General features: G+C 39.5%; 1 protein-coding gene across 3 annotated transcripts in view; it reads left to right on the plus strand.

The window, feature by feature from the left end:
- The window catches only part of MYSM1 (Myb like, SWIRM and MPN domains 1), a 44,597-nt gene that overhangs the window by 14,398 nt on the left and 9,098 nt on the right, over positions 1–21,101 (plus strand). For all 3 annotated transcript variants that reach the window (XM_040978482.1, XM_040978480.1, XM_040978481.1), the window contains 7 exons: positions 2,448–2,546; positions 4,517–5,274; positions 9,207–9,337; positions 10,378–10,481; positions 14,952–15,029; positions 18,620–18,708; positions 20,861–20,915. In XM_040978482.1, coding sequence (XP_040834416.1) covers positions 2,448–2,546; positions 4,517–5,274; positions 9,207–9,337; positions 10,378–10,481; positions 14,952–15,029; positions 18,620–18,708; positions 20,861–20,915 — 1,314 coding nt within the window. The remainder of the gene's footprint in view (positions 1–2,447; positions 2,547–4,516; positions 5,275–9,206; positions 9,338–10,377; positions 10,482–14,951; positions 15,030–18,619; positions 18,709–20,860; positions 20,916–21,101) is intronic.

Below are 21,101 nucleotides of genomic sequence, written 5' to 3' on the forward strand. Positions count from 1 at the left end.
ACATGTTGCATTGCACATAGCTTGGAGACCCCAGTGGCTCCTTATGTAACATGAACATTAATTCTTTTTTTTTTTTTTTTTGTGGATTTACGATTTCTTTCCCATTGAGAAGCACCCATTTTCCATCGTCCATTTGACGATGGATGGGAAGTGGAGCTGCCAGGATTAGAACTGTTACTCTAGGGATGTGTAGGGGTAGATTGGATAATTTCTTGTAGGGAGGCTTGCTTAGCAGTTTCACCTTTAACTTCCTTTGGAACCATCTCCTTTAACTTCCACAGAACTTTCCTTTTAATGACCATTTGCATGAACTACAGCTACTTCTGATGGAAGAGGATTTTTAAAACTTGTTTCACCAGTTCATTTAATTTCCTCTTGTGAGTTAGCTACTTCATAATATCCTGTTTGCATAGTGAATTTCACTACATCTGCAAGTCAGCAGTAGTTTTCCATTCTGTATTCACAGTGAACCACCAGTCATTTTCTTATAATATGTATGCAAATGAGTTGTGTTTTGTCACCATTGGTGGTAGTTACAGGTACTACATTTGCATAGTTCAAAATCAAAAGGTACCTAAATTTATCACCCTCAGCACAACCTACAGTTCTGCTTAAGGTAGCCAGTATCATCTCTTATCTGTACAAGCAAATGTATATCTGTTTAGAGATATGCAAAAATTTGCCTATCCACATTAAGAAATATGTAAAGTTAGAATTTTTTTCCACATAGAAAAATATTGAATTAGTGATTATACTCTCTGCATTCCAAAACGCATTCGTATTGTTTGATTATAACTTTTCTCAGGCTTGGAAGAGGGTTCTAACTGTTGAGGAAAGCTTTTTCCTTCCTTTTTGAAGCACGGGATTACCTCTTCAGGGTAGTTTGAAATTGGCCAATATTTTCTTTGTTTCTCTTGTTACTGTTTCCTCCCCCACTTTCTTTCAGCACCCAAGCCCCTAATGTTCAAACTGACCATACTTTATCCGGATCATTCCTATCTGCAAAAATGCTTCATGCTACTAAGTTGTTTATTTGCCTTCGTCCTATGGTAAAAATAACCGATCTTCATTTAGTTCATCTCAGCTAGATGGCGCTTAAGAGAAATTTTAAGTATTTTATACTTAACTGATAGTTTTCATGGAAGTACTTTGAGTTTTAAGAAGTTGTTCATGTTAAGGTTTTCTTGTAAATTTCAGAAAAGGTATGTAAACTATGGCTTATCATTTGAGTTAGCTCTGCAAACATGCTCTGCTGTTCTAAGACATGATTACCCAGTCTAAACAGCTTTCTTAGTTTGTGACTAGATTTTTGTTTTTTATATTTTTAAGAACCCTAAAAAAAAAATTAAGAGTTATTGATTGATCATGGGAAACCCAGTAGCTTATGTTAGGGATTTTGTAGAGGCTTTCTCTTTTATTTTTATTTATTTTTAATTAATTTATTTATTTCATTGAAAGGCAGGTACACAGAGAGAAGGAGATACAGAGAGAAAGATCTTCTATCTGCTGGTTCACTCCCCAAGTGGACACAATGGCCAAAACTGAGCGGATCCAAACCTAGGAGCCAGGCGCTTCTTCTGGGTCTCCCAAGGCTTTGGGCCATCCTCGACTGCCCTCCCAGGCCACAAGCAGGGAGCTAGAAGGGAAGTAGAGCAGCCAGGACACGAACCTGCGCCCATATGGGATCCCAATGCATGCAAGGCGAGGACTTTAGCCACTAGGTTACCATGCTGGGCCCCTTTCTACTTTTAGGTTCTGTTTTTTGTTTTGTTTTGTTTTGTTTTTGTCTGTGCTTCAGAACTGTCTTGTTCAGAACTGTCTAGTTTGCTACTCTCAGTATTTTCTCACTGCAGCTTCAGTGTTAGGCAGAGCAAAGCCTCTGACGCTAGAGAGAAGGGGAGGTGTTGGTCATGGATCTATTCTATGATTCAATCCCATACAGAGAGTTATAAATATATTCTGTGATGCATGTGATGCATTACAGGTAATTGCTGTGGGGCACGTAGTGAATACTGTACAATATAGCATCTGGGTAAAAATGCTATTTTGAAGTTAATGCAGAAGATGTTAAGTTAATACTATAAATAACAAACTAATCTGTTTGCTTTAGGCACTTAGATCTTTTAAGATGTTACCTTAGATATTTTAAGATGTTATCTTTTAATTTAAACCATTATGATGTGTAATATAAATATACAGATAGTGGAAGTGATACATTTTATTTGGTTAGCTGTATAAAAAGCTAATTTCTAAATCCTTTTAGTGGCTTTTCAAAAGTGTTAAGCTTCCGAGAGAAGAGCATAGCTTTCATTTTAAGAACATAGTCTACGTAGTAATCTTCATGTGTGCGTCAGAAAATAAATTGTTATTCCAGTTGATTGTTTTTAAATCTGATAATTGCCATAATAAGTTAATCAGAAATTATTTTATTCATTTTGGTAACATAGGCTAAATTTGGCCGAAGGTGGACCAAAATTGCGAAGCTAATTGGAAGTCGCACTGTTTTACAAGTGAAGAGTTATGCCAGACAGTACTTTAAAAATAAGGTAAGTAGAATATAAACTATTAATTGATAATATTTAAAATGAGCAAAATTAGTACACAGAAGTGTTCTTCAATTTAGTTAATATTAGCATTAATTTCTTATAGCAAAGTAGAAGGACCAAATACTATTTGCCTAAAGCACCCAATAAAGCACATATTAATCCCAAAGAGAAAAACCGAGATGCCTTGTTTATTATTTCCCTTTGAAGGTACCTTTTTAAAAGAAGTATTTGCATTATAAAAACTAATAAGAATGATCAGAGCTTTGGGAACATAAATGTTAATAAAAATTTGAAATCTGCTAAGTAGCAAGAAAAATTTTATAGTTTGGGAAAATTGAAGATTTTAGTAAATTGTAATAAATTGTAAATTTAATGATTGCAATTGCAATCATTTTCCAATTCCTTTGTCTTTCAGGTATCAACTCGTGTGTGTTCTTTGTTTTACTTTAAAGATTATTTGTTTGAAAGTCAGAAATACAGAGGGTGCGGAGAGACAGAGGTCTCCTGTCCGCTGATTCTCTCCCCAGGTGGCCATACCAGCCAGACTCAAGACAGGAACTAGGAGCTACTTGAGTCCCCCATGGGTGTGGCAGGGACCCAAGGACATGGTCCATCTTTCATTGCTTTCCCAGGCCATTAGCCTGTAATATCTTTCTCTTGTTATAATAATACAGATACATATTTCTATGATAGCAGACATGGAAAATAATTACATGGCTTAAAATATAAGCTTTGTAATGTTGGATCTGCATTAAATGATCCTGTAAAACACTGTTTCTATTGTATCTAATGGAAAGATTGTTTTAATTTACTAGGTTGTATTCTTTTTTTTTTTTAAGATTTATTTATTTTTTATTACAAAGTCAGTTATACAGAGAGGATGAAAGACAGAGGGGAAGATCTTCCATCCGATGATTCACTCCCCAAGTGAGCTGCAATGGCCGGTGCTGCACCGATCCGAAGCCAGGAACCAGGAACTTCTTCCAGGTCTCCCACACAGGTGCAGGGTCCCAAGGCTTTGGGCCATCCTCGACTGCTTTCCCAGGCCACAAGCAGGGAGCTGGATGGGAAGTGGAGCCCATATGGGATCCCGGTGCATTCAAGGAGAGGACTTGAGCCACTAGGCCACGCCACTGGGCTCTAGATTGTATTCTTTTAGGAAAAAATTTGAAACCATCAGCTATGAGGCATTTAAGAAGTAGCCTTTATAAATATTTTAATATTTTATAGACTATGTTAGCATGACAGTTACTGATTCTTTGTGACTAATCTAAGCCAGACTCCTATTTTAAATTTAATACTAACAAATAAATAGTACTTCTATGTAGATCATGATTAATGGAAATCACCATACCACGAATGAATCATATATAGAGAAATTTTAAATGGTGATTTTTTTTTTTACATTAAAAATAATGTTGCTCATACCAGTTGTTGACCTTGTTTCATGGCTTCTCAATTATGGCAATGTATACGGTAGTGGAGTACTGGGGTCCACCATGTCCAGATGTGGGGGTACAATGCAACATTCATTCCTGCAACCAGACAAAAACTGGATTCCCAATGAAACTGTTGGAAATGTGTAGACAGTGGGATGCTGGACTGTCTGACATTGTCTATAGCAGCAATGTCGGTATATACTTAAATAAGAGACTGATGGAATTGTGATTCCTTATGAGGGACTACACCATTGTAGTAAAATGGGGAAAATCTATATGGAGGTGGGAGTTTTGAGGAAGGGGGAATCCCAGTCTGTATGAAATTCTACCATATAATTAAAAAATTCAAAATAAAAATATATTAAATAAATAAATAAAGTTGTAAATCCTTCAGAGAGAAGCAAAAGAAAGCTATAATGTATTGTGAGCATATACTCAGTTGAATTCTGTTGTGTGTATTTTATATTTGTGTGTTAGGGATTAAATTTAAAATCTTATTTTAGAAATTTTATTCTGATTTTTTTTAAAAAGTTAAAATGGAAGCCAGAGAAAGAAGCACCCCATCAGAAAAGCAACAGTGATCTTCGGGTTAAAAGTGAAGATAAAGGGACTGAGACATGGACAGCATCATGTTTCAGGGGACATACTGACCCCAACTTAAATGCTGTGAAAATTGAAAAATTATCTGATGATGAAGAAGTAGACATCACAGATGAAGTGGATGAATTTGCTTCTGAAACACCCCAGAAGAATTCTAGCAACGCTGTCTTATTAGACAGTCTTGGCGGTAGAACACATGTAACCGATCAGGGAAAACTCATTGTTTCTAACAGCCAGGGAGAGGCCTTTTCTGAATCTTCTGGGGAATATGTTCAGAACAGAAAGCAAGAGGAAGTGGAAACACCTTCAAGCTCACAGATTATGTTATGTCCCGAAACACAGAACAATAATGACAAAGAATCAGTTGAACTAGATGATCAGAAATGTAAAAACTATAACAAGCACAAAAAAAATGGAATAGCAGATGATGCTGGTCAGTGGCCTTCTCCCGAGCCATGTGCAATTCAGAAAGATCTGAGTGACAGTGAAGTGCTTTTTCGCCATTCTTGCCATGTTGTGGAGGAAAGCCAAGAGGAAGAAGAACTGAAGCCACCAGAGCAGGAAATAGAAATAGATAGAAATACCATTCAAGAAGAAGAAAAACAAGCAATTCCCGAGTTTTTTGAGGGACGCCCAGCTAAAACACCAGAACGTTATTTGAAAATTAGAAATTACATTTTGGATCAGTGGTAAGAAAGAATTACATTTAAGAATTTATACTACTACATATTAATAATATAAATACAATGAATTTCTTTTTAAAGTTACACTTTAAGTACTGTTATAAAAATCTAATACTACAAGTTTTTTTAGGTCTCTATGGAATTTAGAATTTTGCTGGAGATGAAAGCGTTATAGTACGTTATTTCACTAGGAAAGATTGAAACTTCTCAGACAAAACTTTTCTGAAAATTGTGATAAACATGGTCAGGTATTGCTATCACACCCACCTGTCCATCATAGTGTTTGTACTTGGAAAGAAAAGGGGTAGATGATTGCTTTAAGAAGCAGTTTTTTGGGACAGAAAGATGTAGATGTAAAGCGTAATTGTACTGAAAGTAGACATTTTTCAAGGTTTGTTCTTGAATTCAAGGAAAGATTGGTGACAGGGAATAGTATCGTTACATATGACCACTTTGCAGAAAGTCTCCACCTAAACAGTAATCTTAAAGTACTTCAACTTTAAATTTTGTGGTGGAATATGCTAATAATTCGTTCTCCCAGCCTCATCAATTTTCTAAAATCTGAAATTACTCTCTCAATTGATGCTACTTTTTACTTGAATTATTTAGCCAGGGTTAGGGAACAAACCAAAAAATGTCTCACATTCATTAAGCTGAACATTCTAAAGGTAATTTGAAGTAATCATGAAAGCTTCATTAAGCCATCATTAAGGACTCATTACTACTTCATGAACTATTTATTCATATAGGGTCATCTTTATAGAAAGCTTCGCAGTCCTTGCATAGAGATTCTGCTTTGTCCCTTGCTTTTCTCTTCTGTTCTGTCTTCCTTTGCTTTGTAGCAACTTTCTTCTATAACCTAAGGAGATTACCTGAAGAAAAATTAATAACTTGCTAAATTAGTAGTCTTCATTTTACTCACACAATACTGTCAGGCTTTTAAACAGTCAGATTTTGTTCCTGATGCATGGATCTCTTGCAGATGATTGAGACACTACAATCACAGCTCTAAGCTGGCAGCATAGTAAAGGCCACCCAAAGGAATGACTGCTGTAGCTTACATGGCCTTTGCTTTAGTCTCACAATCCTCGGACACAGGTGGATGGTCTTTGATAAAGAATCTGACAACAGGAAAGGCTTAAAGACGTCTATTTCTCTTTTTTCTCCTTTTTTTTTTTTTTTTGGTAAGATTTGTTTTATTCTTATTGATAAGGCAGATTTACAGAGGAGATACAGAAAGTTCTTCCATCTGCTGGTTCATTGCCCATGTAGCCACAACAGCCAGAGCTGAACCGATCTGAAGCCAGGAGCCAGAAGCTTCTTCTGGGTCTCCCATGTGGGTGCAGGGTCCCAAGGCTTTAGGCCATCCTCTACTATTTTCCCAGGCCATAAGCAGGGAGCTGGATGGGAAGTGTAGCTAGTGGGACACAAACTGGTGTCCATATGGGTTCCCGGGCATTCAAGGCAAGCATATAGCCTGAGCCGTCATGCCAAGCCCAGGATTTTTCTTAGTTTCTGCAATCAGGCACTGACTCTTGTAAAATTTCAGTACAGGTCTTGACTGTAATCAGTTGGTTATTCCTAGATCACAGTATTACAAAGACTAATAAAATTAGATCTCTTAACAAAATATTTCTTTTTAGAAATAACTAGATGGACAACCAAAATTAAAGCATTTCAGAATAACTCAGCAATAAACATGTATTTTAATCAACTCTGTAACTTTGGGTTTTGTATTCCCAATGAGATAGGATAATTTGTATAGATATTATAAATTAATTGGCAGTAATTTGCTAAGCAGTATGCTTTTAATTGATGAGATCAATATATTTCTGCTGTTTATGATTTGCAAAATGGTGTGGGTGCAAAAATAAATGTTTTAAACAATAAGTCAGATCTGTTCAGAAAAAGGAGAGTGGTTAGGTAGTGGAAGTAGTCTTAAAAAAACAGTTGACATTTTAAAAATAAAACGATGCCTGCTAGATATATCAGTAGCTAAAAGCAGATGCACTTGACTCACTGCTTAATGGAGTTTTTCTTTGTTAAATAAGTGACTGGTTCCGTGGTTGAATGGCTGCCAAGTGTCGTGTATTGTGTTTGTTGTATTTAAATCATTTCCAGTTCTTCAGACAACTCTGTCCTCATTCTGCAGATAAGAAAGATGAGGTTCACAGAGGAGTAGAATCTTGTTCCCAGTCAGGCTAGGTAAGGATAGTTCAGAGTCTGTAATCTGGAGTCGATATTTTCATACTCAGATCAGGGTCTGATCCTGACTTTTCACAATATTGTGGCTGTTCTTTTCCACTCATATCTTGACAAGTATTGTTTCCTTTCCATTCATATCTGCTCAAGGAAAGAAGCTTTCTTTGACCACCCTACCTGTAACAGTTCACGTAGCTCTTCCCTCTCTGTTCTCTCAGCCTGTGTTTTATTTTAGTCAGAATTTATCACCACTGAAAATACAGTCACTTCTCCTCTCGCATTGTGATAACACAGGCAACATGAAGGCAGATCTTTGTTAAATCTCTACTGCTTAGGACAATGCTTGAACTGTAGAAGACACTCAGTTTGTAAGATTTAGAAGACTAAACATGTGAATCTTCATGAATAACTTTATATACAATCCTGACGTGGGTCCAGCACTATGTTTAGACTACAGAGTTCTGCTGGAAGCCTTTTCATTTGGGTAATCAATTAGATCGAGGCAGTTTTCACGCTCCTGCAGCTTTTTTAGTGTCCTTGTTTTTCTGCTTGTTTCAGTGTGCCTTTTGTTCCTTTTCCTCCAAGACACATTGAAATCCCAACTTCTTTGTGGAGGTTTTGATACCCTCCCATATTCCTAATCTGTACCTGCCCAGAACTTCTATGGAATTAGTGATTTGTTCTCTGCTCTCTGCTTAGAGAGGCTCTGCTAGACACTCTGTCTAAAATAGTCTGTGCCTGTTTTGTCACACACAGTGTTCCTTAATACTAGTGCTGCCTGACAACACAGTGTGTGTATTGATAATTTCCCTCACTGTGGAGTCAGAAGCTCTGTATTACTCTTCTTGTCCGTAAAGCCTAAAAAGATACCTGGTGTGTAGAAAGTAGAACACTATTTCTAGATTAAAATTATGACATAATTTACATCTTTATTATGTGACATAGCCCTGTTATCTGTACTTAAATGCTGAGATTGTCACTTAAGTGCTTTGATCACTTGACCCTTTTGTTTCCTCATTTTGAAGTAGAAATAATAAACTACCTTACAGAGTTGTGAAGGTAAAGATAGATTTTATACTTAAATATCCTATTGTGCCATCTTGTGTAACACATTAAGTATATTCAATTAATATGAGATTTACTGTAAGCTTCATATTTCTTTCTTAATCTTTGTGAATTTCTTGATTCCTTTGGACTCTCCTGTATCAATTTCTGTTTTCCATTGAGTGTAAGCATGTAACATTTTTTGGAATTATGATTAAAAATAAGTATAAAAATTTTTAGCATTGATAAGATAGCTGATAGTTAAAAGACATTGTCCAGCAAAGTGAGGGTAGTGAACTTCAGTATTGTATTAAACACTGGGAAAGTCTTAACATTAAATCTTTTTACTATATTATCAAAGTTACCTTCTAGCTGAAGATTAAGACTTGAATTTGGATCTGTGTGTACATAAACTTTGGAATTAAAGTCCTTGAGAACTGTAATTTGGTAATTTGTTAAATTTAATATTGGAGAGCAAATGATACTTGTAAAAGCACGCAGGCACTTCTAAGTTATTGTATTACTTAAAAATATTTTAGAAAAATTTACTTGTATAATGTATTAATACTGTATTTATTACACATCTACACCTTTAGAGGGGGTAAAATTTTAAGCTAATGCTAAAGTTTTCCCCAGGATCTTTTTTATGTTTTAATTTATCCAAAATAATTGTACTTCCATCTCTTAATTAGGGAGATATGCAAACCGAAATACTTAAATAAGACTTCAGTACGTCCTGGCCTGAAGAACTGTGGGGATGTTAATTGTATTGGACGGATTCATACATACCTCGAATTGATAGGAGCAATCAATTTTGGATGTGGTAAAAATAAAAATCCAACAACATCTTTTAATCAACATTTTTTATACTTACAGCACCCATTAGTTTCTATGATGGTTAGAATCAAGTAAATTATGATATGTAGAATTCAGAGAGATGTGTAATATTATAAAAAAAGTTATGAAGATTTTGCTACACAATAAACATTTGTTATGTAAGCTTTTCTGTGTGATCTATAAGGAAAATTAAAGGCATAATTTTAAAGGAAAAATATTCAAACTAAGTTATGATCACAATTCCTTGTCAGGTCGATGTAAAATTATTTTAAGAAAACAGTCCAACAGCCCATTTATTTGGCAGATAGTGTATTGGTGCTAGAAATTCTGTCTAGCATTGTTTAAAGCAGATAATTTGTGATTATGTTTTAATGAAGACATTGAAATGTTTTTTATTAAAATATCTTTCACTTTTTTTTTCAGATTTAAGGGTGGTGAATATGCATATTTTAAGATGCATTCTAGCCTTTTATATTGAGTAAACTTGTCACAAGCTTCTGAACAAAGCTAATAGGCATAAATTATAAAATGGTAGGATAATGAGAGATTTAAACTAATGGTTTCCCAGGAGTAGATTCTGTGTTATTTGTGAAAGGAACATAACCAAAAAACATCCTATCATAGATGATTCCATTTCCTGTAGAGATAAAAATTTACAGGCTGTCCTTTATTTTATTATATTTTATTTCCCAGAGCCTTGTATACTGAGGCTAAGCTTTTCAGGAAAATCGGATGTTTTAGATTCCTTAGCTACTAAAAGAAAAGTGAAAATCATGGTCTCTGTATTAGACTACTGAAATCAGCAGGTGGGCTTAGCGCTTATTTAGTAAAAAGTAAGGAAGTTACCAATTTCTTAAATAATTCCATTTACTGAGATTTGCTTATGGTATTAAGAACTGCTAGGTAGTGCGTCCAAAGTATTGTAGACTAAGAAAATCATAGACATGTTCAGTTGTGTAGATGTGTCTTCCTATGTAACGTGAGTTTCAGAAATAATATTGTTTTCATTTTCCTAAACTCCAATAGAACAGGCTGTTTATAATAGGCCACAGCCAGTTGAGAAAGTACGGAACAGAGACAGAAAAGATGCAGTGGAAGCGTACCAGCTTGCCCAACGTCTGCAGTCAATGGTGAGTAGTCGTTTCTCTTACAACATCATTTCCCTACATTGCTGTTTACCTCACAGTAAGATTTACCTACTGTTCTGCATAAATAATGGCACATTCATGGAAGTCCTCTAGTGTATTTCACCTTGGTCTCTAACTTTCTGAGTTTGCATTCAATTTCATATTGGTTTATGAGGTGAAATCAAATTTGAAAACTCAAAACTCACTAGCCAGTTTTATATAAAAGTATAATATTTTTGCTTTAAAGGATGTTGGAGTGCTTGCTTTTTTATTTTTTTTTTAATTTTTTTCATTTAGTTTTGATGATGCTTACATGCTTGAGAGGGATACATGCCCATGTGGACCACCAGATTAGGGCAGGAAGGGTAAAGGAAGGGGTAAATGGATGAGACAGCTGCTTCCAATCTGCTCTTCCTTCGTGTGGGAAAAATGGGGAGGGAAGGGGAGAAGGCCACTCTCAGCAGCCCAGGTGCACCAGTACCCAGGATGGGGGGGCGGCCACCTGATGCAGCATGTTCTGAGCATATTGTTTAAGTGGTTTCTATAGTTCTGAAGTGCTGTTGATGTCATTGTTTCAAGGTGGAAGAAATCCAAAGTCCATTGGCTGACAGAGTCCACCTTTGAGTCTGTTTGGCCAGATACTCACTGTCAAAGCTTAACTGGGAGAGATGTCCAATTTGTTCTGCCTTCCATGATACTAGACATCCTCTGCAAGCTTCAATGAGCTGTGATGTTCCCCATTAGCGTCTGGGCATGCCGTCTGCTAACACAGACTTCAACAACTCTGAAGACATAATTCTGACACATGCAATCCATGGTCAATCCACAGATTCTGTGATTTTTCCCCATGGTTGGAGTTCTGAGTCCAGTGATACAGTTTAGGGGGATCCCCAGAGAAACCTCATCAGAGGTGGCCCAGCCTAACTCTTATGTGTGCCAGCCAGTGCGGGATCCTGCTCAGTCCATCACACACATCAGCCGACAGAAACACTGGTGGTTGTAGTCACCTGGTCAGTTCTGTCCTCTGCCCCATCTCTTACGCAAACCAGTGGATGCTGCGGCCCAGCTTCACCCTGTCCACCACACACTCGGCCCTCAACACGCACCAGTGGGGCCTGCAGCCCATTTGGAGTGACTCCTAACGACCCCTACCAGGCCCATCCCAAGCCCTGGTTGCTACACATTTCAACATGTGCTCCAGACAAGCCCAGTCTGTCCCGCATCCCATTTGGCTGTCCTACACAACAGTGGGCATTGGAGCCTAGCTCAGTCCACTGATCCCACTATCCAGCCAACACTCACGCTGGTAAGTGCCACTGCCTGTGGCCTGCACCCAGCTCTGGTTCTCCTGCTCACCAGTGGGAATTGCAGCATTATCAGAGGGGTGCTTACAATTTCCCTATTAGAACCACTCCCAGCCCCAGATTTTGTGCTTCCCAAGTGCTTCTGCAGTCTAGCCTGATAGGACTTGCCCCCAGTCCCAGCACCTGCTAACTGATGCTGAAGCAAAGCTTAGCCAACCTGCACTTAATCTCGTTTATGCATACATCAAAGAATACGGTTGCTTAGCCCAGCCTGGTTCTCCCTCTAAGCCAGCATGCAGCCAACAAATGTTGTAGTCCTGCCCAACCTGGTCTGACCCAAGTCCCAGTTTTCATGCTCACCAGGAGTAGCAGTGGCCCAGCAAGGGGCTCCCCTATTGGTCTTGCTCTCCTTCTGCCCACTGGGTCTTCCGTGTGCTAGATGGAGCTGTGGCCCAGCCTGGCATGATTTGCCTCACCTCAGCATTCAGATGGGTGCTGCAGCCTGGTTTGGTCTGGCCTGGTCCTAGTTCCAGCTCATGATGGTGGGTGCTAGAACCTAGGGCAGCCCACTCAGCCCCCAGTCCCAGCCCTAATGTGAATTAGCTGGTATTATGGCTCAACCTGGCCTGTCCTACAACCCCATCCTGGTTCTCAGATCTGCTAGTGGGTGCTACAGATTAGCCCAGCCTAGCCTGCCCCCAGACCTGATTCACATATATTCTGGCAGGTACTGTAACCTGGCCTGCTCTGGGCTGCTCCTAGCCTTGGTTCTTGCACTCACCTGCAGGTACTGCCTCCTGACAGAGGAGTTTCCCAAGCTCTCTGTCAGGTCACCTCCCAGTGGCAGAAATGGTACTTGGCCTAGCCTGACTTGGCCCACCTCTTGTCCTGACAGGAATAGTGGCCTTGCCCAACTGGCCGTACCCACTCTGGCTCTTACCATTAGGTGCTACAGCCTAGACCTGCCTGGTCTGGATCAGCTTAGCTCCAACCATTGTGGCCACTTGAGGAGTGAACCAGCAAATGGAAAATTTTTCTCTCTGTCTCTCCTCTCTGTAAATCTAATAAAAACAAATCTTTTAAAAAGTGAATAAATAATGATAAAGTGGTCTGATAAGTGTAAGGCAAAGTCAGAATACAATCTTGCTAGTTTTACTGGTGGATTGAATTGATAGCAGGGAATGAGACAAAAGTATTGGTGACGTATTAGTTGTTTCTCTACTATTTAGGACATAAACTAATTCTGCCTAGCCTGTTGTCTTAAGAAAGGATCTTTCAGGGCTGACATTGTGGCGCATCAGGCAAAGCCTTCACCTGTGACACCCACATTGCACACAGGCATTGGTTTGTGTTCCTACTGCTCCACTTGTGTCCCCTCTCCCTGCTAACTGCCCAGAAAGAGCAACAGAAATGGCTGCAGTGTTTTGGCTACTGCCATCCACAGAGAATCTCTTGGCCTCTCACATTGGCCTGGCCTGGCTCAAGCTATTTAAGCCTTTTGAGCAGTGAACCAGCAGATGGAAGAGCTCTATCTCTGTTTCTCTCTCCCTCTTTTCCTGTAACTCATTTTGAAAAGGCTGTTTCATATAAAGATGTTAGAGATTGTGTTGTATGTACAATCTTCCTAATAGCTTCACTGCTGAAATTGCAAAGCTACATGTTAGTGATGCAGCAAACTATTTGAGTTAGCTAGATAATCTCCTTTCTTTTTCTTTTTTAATTTTTTTTTTTTTTTGAAAAGTCAGATATACAGAGAGGAGAGACAAAGAGGAAGATTTTCTGTCTGTTGATTCACTCCCCAAGTGACCGCAACGGCCAGAGCTGAGCCAATCCACAGCCAGGAACCCGGAGCCTTTTCCAAGTCTCCCACACGGATGCAGGGTCCCAATGCTTTGGGCCGTCCTTGACTGCTTTACCAGGCTACAGGCAGGGAGCTGGATGGGAAGCGGGGCCACCAGGATTAGAACTGGCACCCATATGGGATCCCTGCACTTGCAAGGTGAGGACTTTAGCCACTAGGCTATGGTGCCAGGTTTAATAATCTCCTTTCTAAAGCTGAGATATCTTGCTCTGTGTGTGTGTGTGTGTGTGTGTGTGTGTGTGTGTGTGTTGCTTTCTTTTCATATATTCGGGAAGGAGACACATACCCATTTCCATCCACTGTTCACTCCTCAGATGCCTTCAATAGCTAGGACTGGGCCTAGAGCAGGTGGAAGCCAGGGCTAAGAAATCAGGGTGACCATAAAGGCCAGAAGCTAGTCACCAGGGCTGTCACCTGCTGCCTCCCAGGGTATGGATTAGCAGGAAGCTGGAGTCAGGAGCACAGCTGCGATTCAAACCCAGGCACTTTGAGATAGGATGCCGGCGTCCCGAGTGGTATCTTAACACTGTGCAAAGTTCCTATCCTTTGTCTCCTTGTAGCATTTATTTATGTATTTAATGTGGTTTTTTTTTTTTATTGGAAAGGCAGATATAAAGAGAAGGAGATATATAAAGATCTTCTGTCCACTGATTCACTCCCCAGTGGCCGCAATGGCCAGAGCTAAGCTGATCTGAAGTCAGGAGCCAGGAACTTCTTCTAGGTCTCCCATGCGGGTACAAGGTCCCAAGGCTTTCCTCTAGTGCATTCCCAGGCTTGGAGGAAACTGGATAGGAAGTGGGGCAGCCAGGACACGAACTGGCTCCCATATGGGATCCTGACACATGCAAGGTGAGGATTTAGCCACTAGGCTTCCGCACCAAGCCCAAGAATAGATTTTTTAAGACCAATTTTTTTTCTTAGAAAAAAAATTCTTAGACCAATTCTTAGAAATTTTGTTTCTAGGTCTTTTTTTTTTCTTGGCTCCTAAATGGTAAAAACAAATGAAAATAAATGTGAAGTACAAGTAAGATACAGAAAAATCATGGCTGATTTTTTTTGAACAATAACCTCCACTGCCTCCGTGAGTCCATTGCTATTTCTGTACTTAGCTTGCCATCTCTAGTGGCAGAGTGCTAATTATTGAGCAAAAATGTATAAAATTTAGTCATTGTTGAGCAGATTGCCATATTTAAAAGTGTAAATAAATAATATATTTTATGTGATTATCTCTTTATTTTACATGTTAAGGTTATGTCACTTCTTTCAAGTTAGTCTTACCTTCTGCTTTTTTTTTTAACCGTTTTTCAGCGCGCAAGAAGACGCAGGGTTCGAGATCCCTGGGGAAACTGGTGTGATGCGAAGGACTTGGAAGGACAGACGTTTGAGGTAACTGACTTTCCATGTGGCTCATTCCTGAAAACTTCTGTCTTTATGGGTTTGGATTTTTTTTAAAAGACCTTTTTAGTTTTATTGGAAAGTCAGATTTACAGAGAGAAGAAAAGTCAGAAAGAAAGCTCCTTCTTCCACTGCTACATTACCCAAATGGCCACTGCAGTTGGAGCTGAGCCAACCTGAAGGAGCTAAGAGCTTCTGGGTCTCCTACAAGGGATCAGGGTCCCAAGGCCAGGGAAAGCAGTGGAGGTTGGCCACTACTTTCTCTGACCATAAGCAAGGAGATGGATGGGAAGTAGAGCAACCAGGACACAAAATGACACCCACATGGGATCGTGGCGCATACAAGGCGAGGATTTAGCCACTGAGCCAATGCACCAGGCCCATGTTTGGACATCTTAAGATCTCATGTTTCATACATTTGCATTTTTGTGTCTTCCTTAGTAATTTTTTTGTTTATAAGTTACAGTAAACTAATTAGAAGGCATAGGTGGTATAATTAACTAGGAGTTTGACTCATGCTGACATAACTTTTCTTTCTTTTTTTTTTCTTTTAAGATTTGTTTTCATTTTCATTGAAAGGCAGATTTTTTGCAGAGAGGAGGAGATACAGAGAGGAAGATCTTCTGTCTGCTAGTTCACTCCCCAGTGGCTACAATGGCCAGAGCTGAGCCACTCTGAAGCCAGGAGCTTCTTCTGGGTCTCCCACCTGGGTGTAGGGTCCCAAGGCTTTGGGCCATTCTCGGCTGCTTTTCTAGGCCATAGGCAGGGAGCTGGATAGGAAGTGGAGCAGCCGGGACACAAACCAGTGCCCTTGTGGGATCCCGGGTGCTTAAGGCAAGGATTTAGCCACTGAGTTATCGTGCTGGGCCCACAGCTTTCATTTTGTATTTTCATATTTATTGTATTTTTTTGAGGGACAGAGTTGCTATCCACTGGTTCACTTCCCAGATATCTGTAAGGGCTGAGGGATGCAGGCTGGGAACCAGGAACCCAGTCCACATCTCTCACATGAGTGGCAGAAACTCAGTTGTTTGGCCAATCCCATTAGCAGAAAGCTAGAAATCAGAGGTGGAGTGAAGGGCTGATCGTAAGCACTGCAATGGAGGATACAGGCAGCTGTCTCCTGACTGCTAGGGCAATGCTTGCCCTCTTACTATTGTTTGTTTTCTCAAGCTGTCTGCCAGGGGATGGCTTTGTGGTACAGAGGGTTAAGCTGCTGGTTGTGATGTGGACATCCCTTACTGGTGTGTCATTTAAGTTCCTGCTACTCCCTTTCTGATCCAGTTTCCTGCTGATGTACTTGAGAAGGCACTGGCAGGTGTCTCCATGTACTTGGAATTCTGCCCCTCCCTCCACCATCGGAAGGTCAGGATGGAATAATTGGCTCCTGTGTTCAGCCTGACCAGACTTGGCTGTTGTGACCATTTGGGGAGTGAACTTGGGAGTGGAATATCTCTCCCTCTCTGTCACTGTTCTTTCAAATAAATAAATCTTCATATAAATGTGTATATGTATACTAGGTGCGAAGAAGTTGATAGCCCAGTTAAAGCATTATTCTAAGCATTAAACAAATTATAACTGGAGTTTAAGTTTACCAGTAAAAATTATGGTTCTGAAAGAAAACAGTTGGTGAACATGTATATATGTATTCTAAAAATATAACTTACTTGCAGACAACCATAGTAGCAGAATATGAAAGCTGTGTGCTATACTTAACTACACTGAATCTCATAGCTTTTTTGAATTTATAATGTGTAAAGTTCCCTCAAAGGGTTGTTGTAAGAAATAATTGGGGGGTCCAGTGTTGAAGGCACAGAAGGTTAGTACCCAAATGGCAGCACTAACATGGTGCATTGAAGAGCTAGCTTGAGGCCAGGTTGTTCTGATTCTGCTTCCTATTAGCGCAGCTGCCAAGGCAATCATGGTCCAAGTGCCTCTGCCACCTGGCTCCTGGCTTTGAGCTGACCCAGCCCCAGCTGCAGTGGCCATTTGGGGACTGAATCAGCACATGAAAGGTCTCTATATTTCTTCCTCTCTGTCACTCTGCCTTTTGAATAAATAAATGATTTTCAAAAGGAAAGAAATGAAGTAACATCATAGAGTCAACATTTTGATACTTAGCCTTGTGTGTACAAAGTGCTCAGTGAAGGTTAAGTCTCTGACTCCCTCCCCTTTCCCTGCCTTCAGGGAAAGTATTGTGCCCTACTCTAGGAACAGTGATTAATGATACCTGGTTCCCCCCATATGGAATTCGTATGTGCAGTAGACAGAACCTCTTGTAAATTCTGTAAAGGTGGTTCCAAGAATTAGAAGGTCCTCCTAAATATGTGATGAGAGGTTTCCCAGAAGATGTGCTATTTGAGCTGAAGGATCAGTCTGAGTCTTAAAGTGTGTGAAAGCATTGCAGGCTAAAGGACTAATGAATAAAAGTGCAGACGTGGAGAAGTAGAAGATTAGAAGTAGAAGTAGTAATGATTACACGTAGAAGAGCTGCATAGCTGGTATGTAGTAGAATGAAATGAAAAAATGTATTTTATAAATGTTTATGTAGAGTTTACTGTGTGTCAGATACTGTTGCCAGTACTTTATAAACATAGCTCATTTAATGTGTACAGTAACACTGTGACGTTGTTGTTGTTACTGTTCCTGTTTTTAGAGCTGAAGAAATTGAAGCACAGAAGCTTCAGCACTTGCTCACGTTTCCCAGGTAGTAACTAGCAGAGCCAAGCATTTTAGTTTGTTTTGTTGTTTCTTTGTTTATTTATTTGAAAGACAAATTGGCAGAAGGAGGGAAGAAGAGCCAGAGAACCAACTTCCATCCATTGGTTCACTCTCCTAAGGGCTGCAACACCAGGGCTGGGCCAGGTTGAAGCCAAAGTCAGGAATTCTATATGTTAGGGTCTCAGGTGGTTAGGTCACTCCCACTGCTTTCTGAGGTGCACTAGCAGGTAGCTGAATCAGAAGCAGAGAAGATAAAGCTTAAATCTGTACTCTGACATGGGATGCTGGCATCAAAACCAATAGCTTAACCCACTTGGCCATATCTCTGGACATAGCATTCTAGTTGATATGGCTCTGTAATTTGAAACAGGTTTTTTTTCTTCCCATAATGATTATGTATGTATATATATTTGAAAGAGTTAGAGGGAGAGAAATCTTCATTCGCTGGTTCGGTCCCCAGAGGGCTGCATTGACCAGAACTGGGCCAAGCCAAAGCCAGGAGCTTCATCCAGGTCTGCCAAGTGGGTGGCAGGTGTTCAAGCATTTGGGCCTTCCTCTTCTGCTTTCCCAGGCAATTAGCAGGGAGCTGGAGCTGAGGTAACTCAAAGCAGCACCCATATGCCCATATGGGATGCCAGTGTCTCGGGCAGCAGCATGTACCTACTGTACCTCAAGACCAGCTACTAACGATTTTTTCTAATATTATCAAATATTTCCTTTGTTAGTAGCAGAAAGAAGACAAAAGTTTATCATTTTAATGTGTTCTCACATGCTTTTCAATTTGGTTTTAAGGCTTGTCTTTATTGATTCTGCCCCGTGGTAGTTAATGAATTCTTTGATCAAGTGGTGTTTTGTTTCAGCATCTCTCTGCTGAGGAACTGGCAAAAAAAAGAGAAGAGGAGAAATGCAAACCTGTTAAATCTTCAAAAGTGTCAAAGGCAGCCAGAAGGTATGGTGATGTCTTCTATAAGTATGATTTTTAAAAAAACCTGAATAATGAGAAAAAACACTGCTAAAAGTTTTATAATTTTTTACTGTACTATACTGATTGTGTTTGTGAGCCCTTCTGCAAAAAACTCATTTATTCAGGTTCAGTGAAGATAAAATTAAACATGTTGGAAAGGGGCTGTGATTATGACAGTTTAGGTATTGGGACAGGGTAACCTCATAAAATGATTGGCTGTGGAATTTGCAATTTTTAAGTGTGTATATAATAAATTAAAATATGTAACTTGTAAAATTAAGGATTAACCAAGTTAATTAAAGGCCTTTAGTTTCCAGAACTATCATTTTTAGCAGGCACCCCATTAAGCAGCCTGTAGTTTTGCTACTGTTTTTTTTAAGATTTATTTTTATTTTTATTGCAACATCAGATATACAGAGAAGAGGATAGACAGAGAAGAAAATCTTCCTCCCAATTATTCATTCCCCAAGCGCTGCAAAAGCCAGAATTGCACTGATCTGAAGCCAGGAGCCAGGAACCACCTCCAGGTTTTCTGCATGGGTGCAGGGTCCCAAGGCTTTGGGCTGTCCTCCACTGGTTTCCCAGGCCACAAGCAGAGAGCTGGATGGGAAGCGGAGCCGCTGGGATAAAGTCTGGTGCCCATATGGGATCCCGGCACATGCAAGGCTAGGATTTGCCACTAGGCTACTGCACCGGGCCCAGTACTCTCTCTTAAAGCAAGATACCTGGGTTTGGCATGATATCTCAGTGACTAAATCTTCATCTTGTAAGCATGCGAATCTCATATGGGCCTCAGTTCATGTCTCAGCTACTCTACCTCCTATCTAGCTCCCTGCTTATGGCCTGGGAAAGAGGCATAGAATGGCCCAGTGCCTTGGGACTCTGCACTCATGGGGGAGACCCGGAAGAGCTCCTGGCTCCTGGCTTTGGATTCGCTCAGCACTGACTGTTGCGATCACTTGGGGAGTGAACCATCGGACGGAAGATCTTCCTCTCTGTCTCTCCTCCTCTCTGTATCTGGCTTTCCAATAAAAATAATTAAATCTTTAAAAAAAAAAAAAAGAATTTGTACTTTTGGTAATATACAAGGTTACAAAATATTTTCTTGAAAGTTTATTATGAGAAAATAATGCGTGGATCTCAACCATTCTTTAATCCATCATTTGGACTAAAGAAGCCTTTTAATTCTATTTTTCTATGAATATTTAAAGTACCCTCTTAATATCTACTGTATGCTGTATAATTACTGTGAAAATAAATTAAACTATAGAAAATGTAGACATCCTTGAACCAGGACGATTCATCCAGTATCCAGGCAGTTGATTTTTTCTGAATCTGCAGGTGAAATGTACGTTTACTGTGAATTCAAGTGATTATTCCTGCTTTAGGAGATCTTTTTAAAGCCAGATCCACTTTCCTCATACTTGCCTTGGGAGGGTGAATCATTGAGATTTCATTCTGTTTGACTTTTTTGCCATGAATCACTGGTTGTTGTGTTTGTGTGATAAGTGTCAGTCTGAGGCATCGTTGTTTAACCAGCTGAATGTCTAATCACAGCGACTCTGTGTTTCTTCCGTATTCTGCATTCAGAGTACTTGCTCATCCTCTGCGTTCTGTCTTCTCATTCATCGTGGCGATTGCTCTTGCTCATTTGGTAGATGCCTTTTTATGCCTGCCGTGTATCAGGCACTGTTCTGGGGAGTTGGGATACAATATTAAGCAATTCAGGATTTGTCCTCTTGATCCTTGGGCAAAAATGTCTTGTTCTTTTCCAGCTTTATTAATGTGATTATATTCTCGTTTATTCTTTTTTCTCTGAGTATGTAAAATTTTCATTGTTTCAGTGAACTGGAATATGTTTTCAGTTGTGGGCACATGTCTGCCTTTTTGTACGGTTCATTTTGGATGTTAAATGAAATTAAGGCAATATTAATTTTTCTCTCCCCAAGTTTCTTTTTGTCTGTTGAAATGGGAAAGAATTATGGGAAGTGTCCTGAGAAATTTTTGTACTTGAATATTTTTTCTCATTCAGATGAAATTTGGGTTTAGCTTATTGATTTATATTTTAAAATCTGTATGTAAATGTCATTTCTGATTTTGCTGAGTTTATATTAAAACGTAGTACTTTCTTTTTCAGCTCATTTGATCCTTTCAAGCTGATACCTTGTAATCTTTTCAGTGAAGAAAAGCAGGTATGCATCAGTGACTTGGTGGAGGGATTCTTGTTTGTGGGAGGCTTGTATACTTGAAAATCTTGAGCCAGGCAAGGCATAGCAAGGGTCAGAAGGGTGATAACAGATGGAAAATGAGAGGGAATTTCCCCAATGGATTTTTGAATAATAATTTTTTAAAATCTACTGAACTTTGCTTATTGGTGG

The sequence above is a fragment of the Ochotona curzoniae genome, unplaced genomic scaffold (genome assembly GCF_017591425.1).
Source record: "Ochotona curzoniae isolate NIBS_2020 unplaced genomic scaffold, NIBS_Ocur_1.0 contig_291, whole genome shotgun sequence".
Lineage (NCBI taxonomy): Eukaryota > Metazoa > Chordata > Mammalia > Lagomorpha > Ochotonidae > Ochotona > Ochotona curzoniae.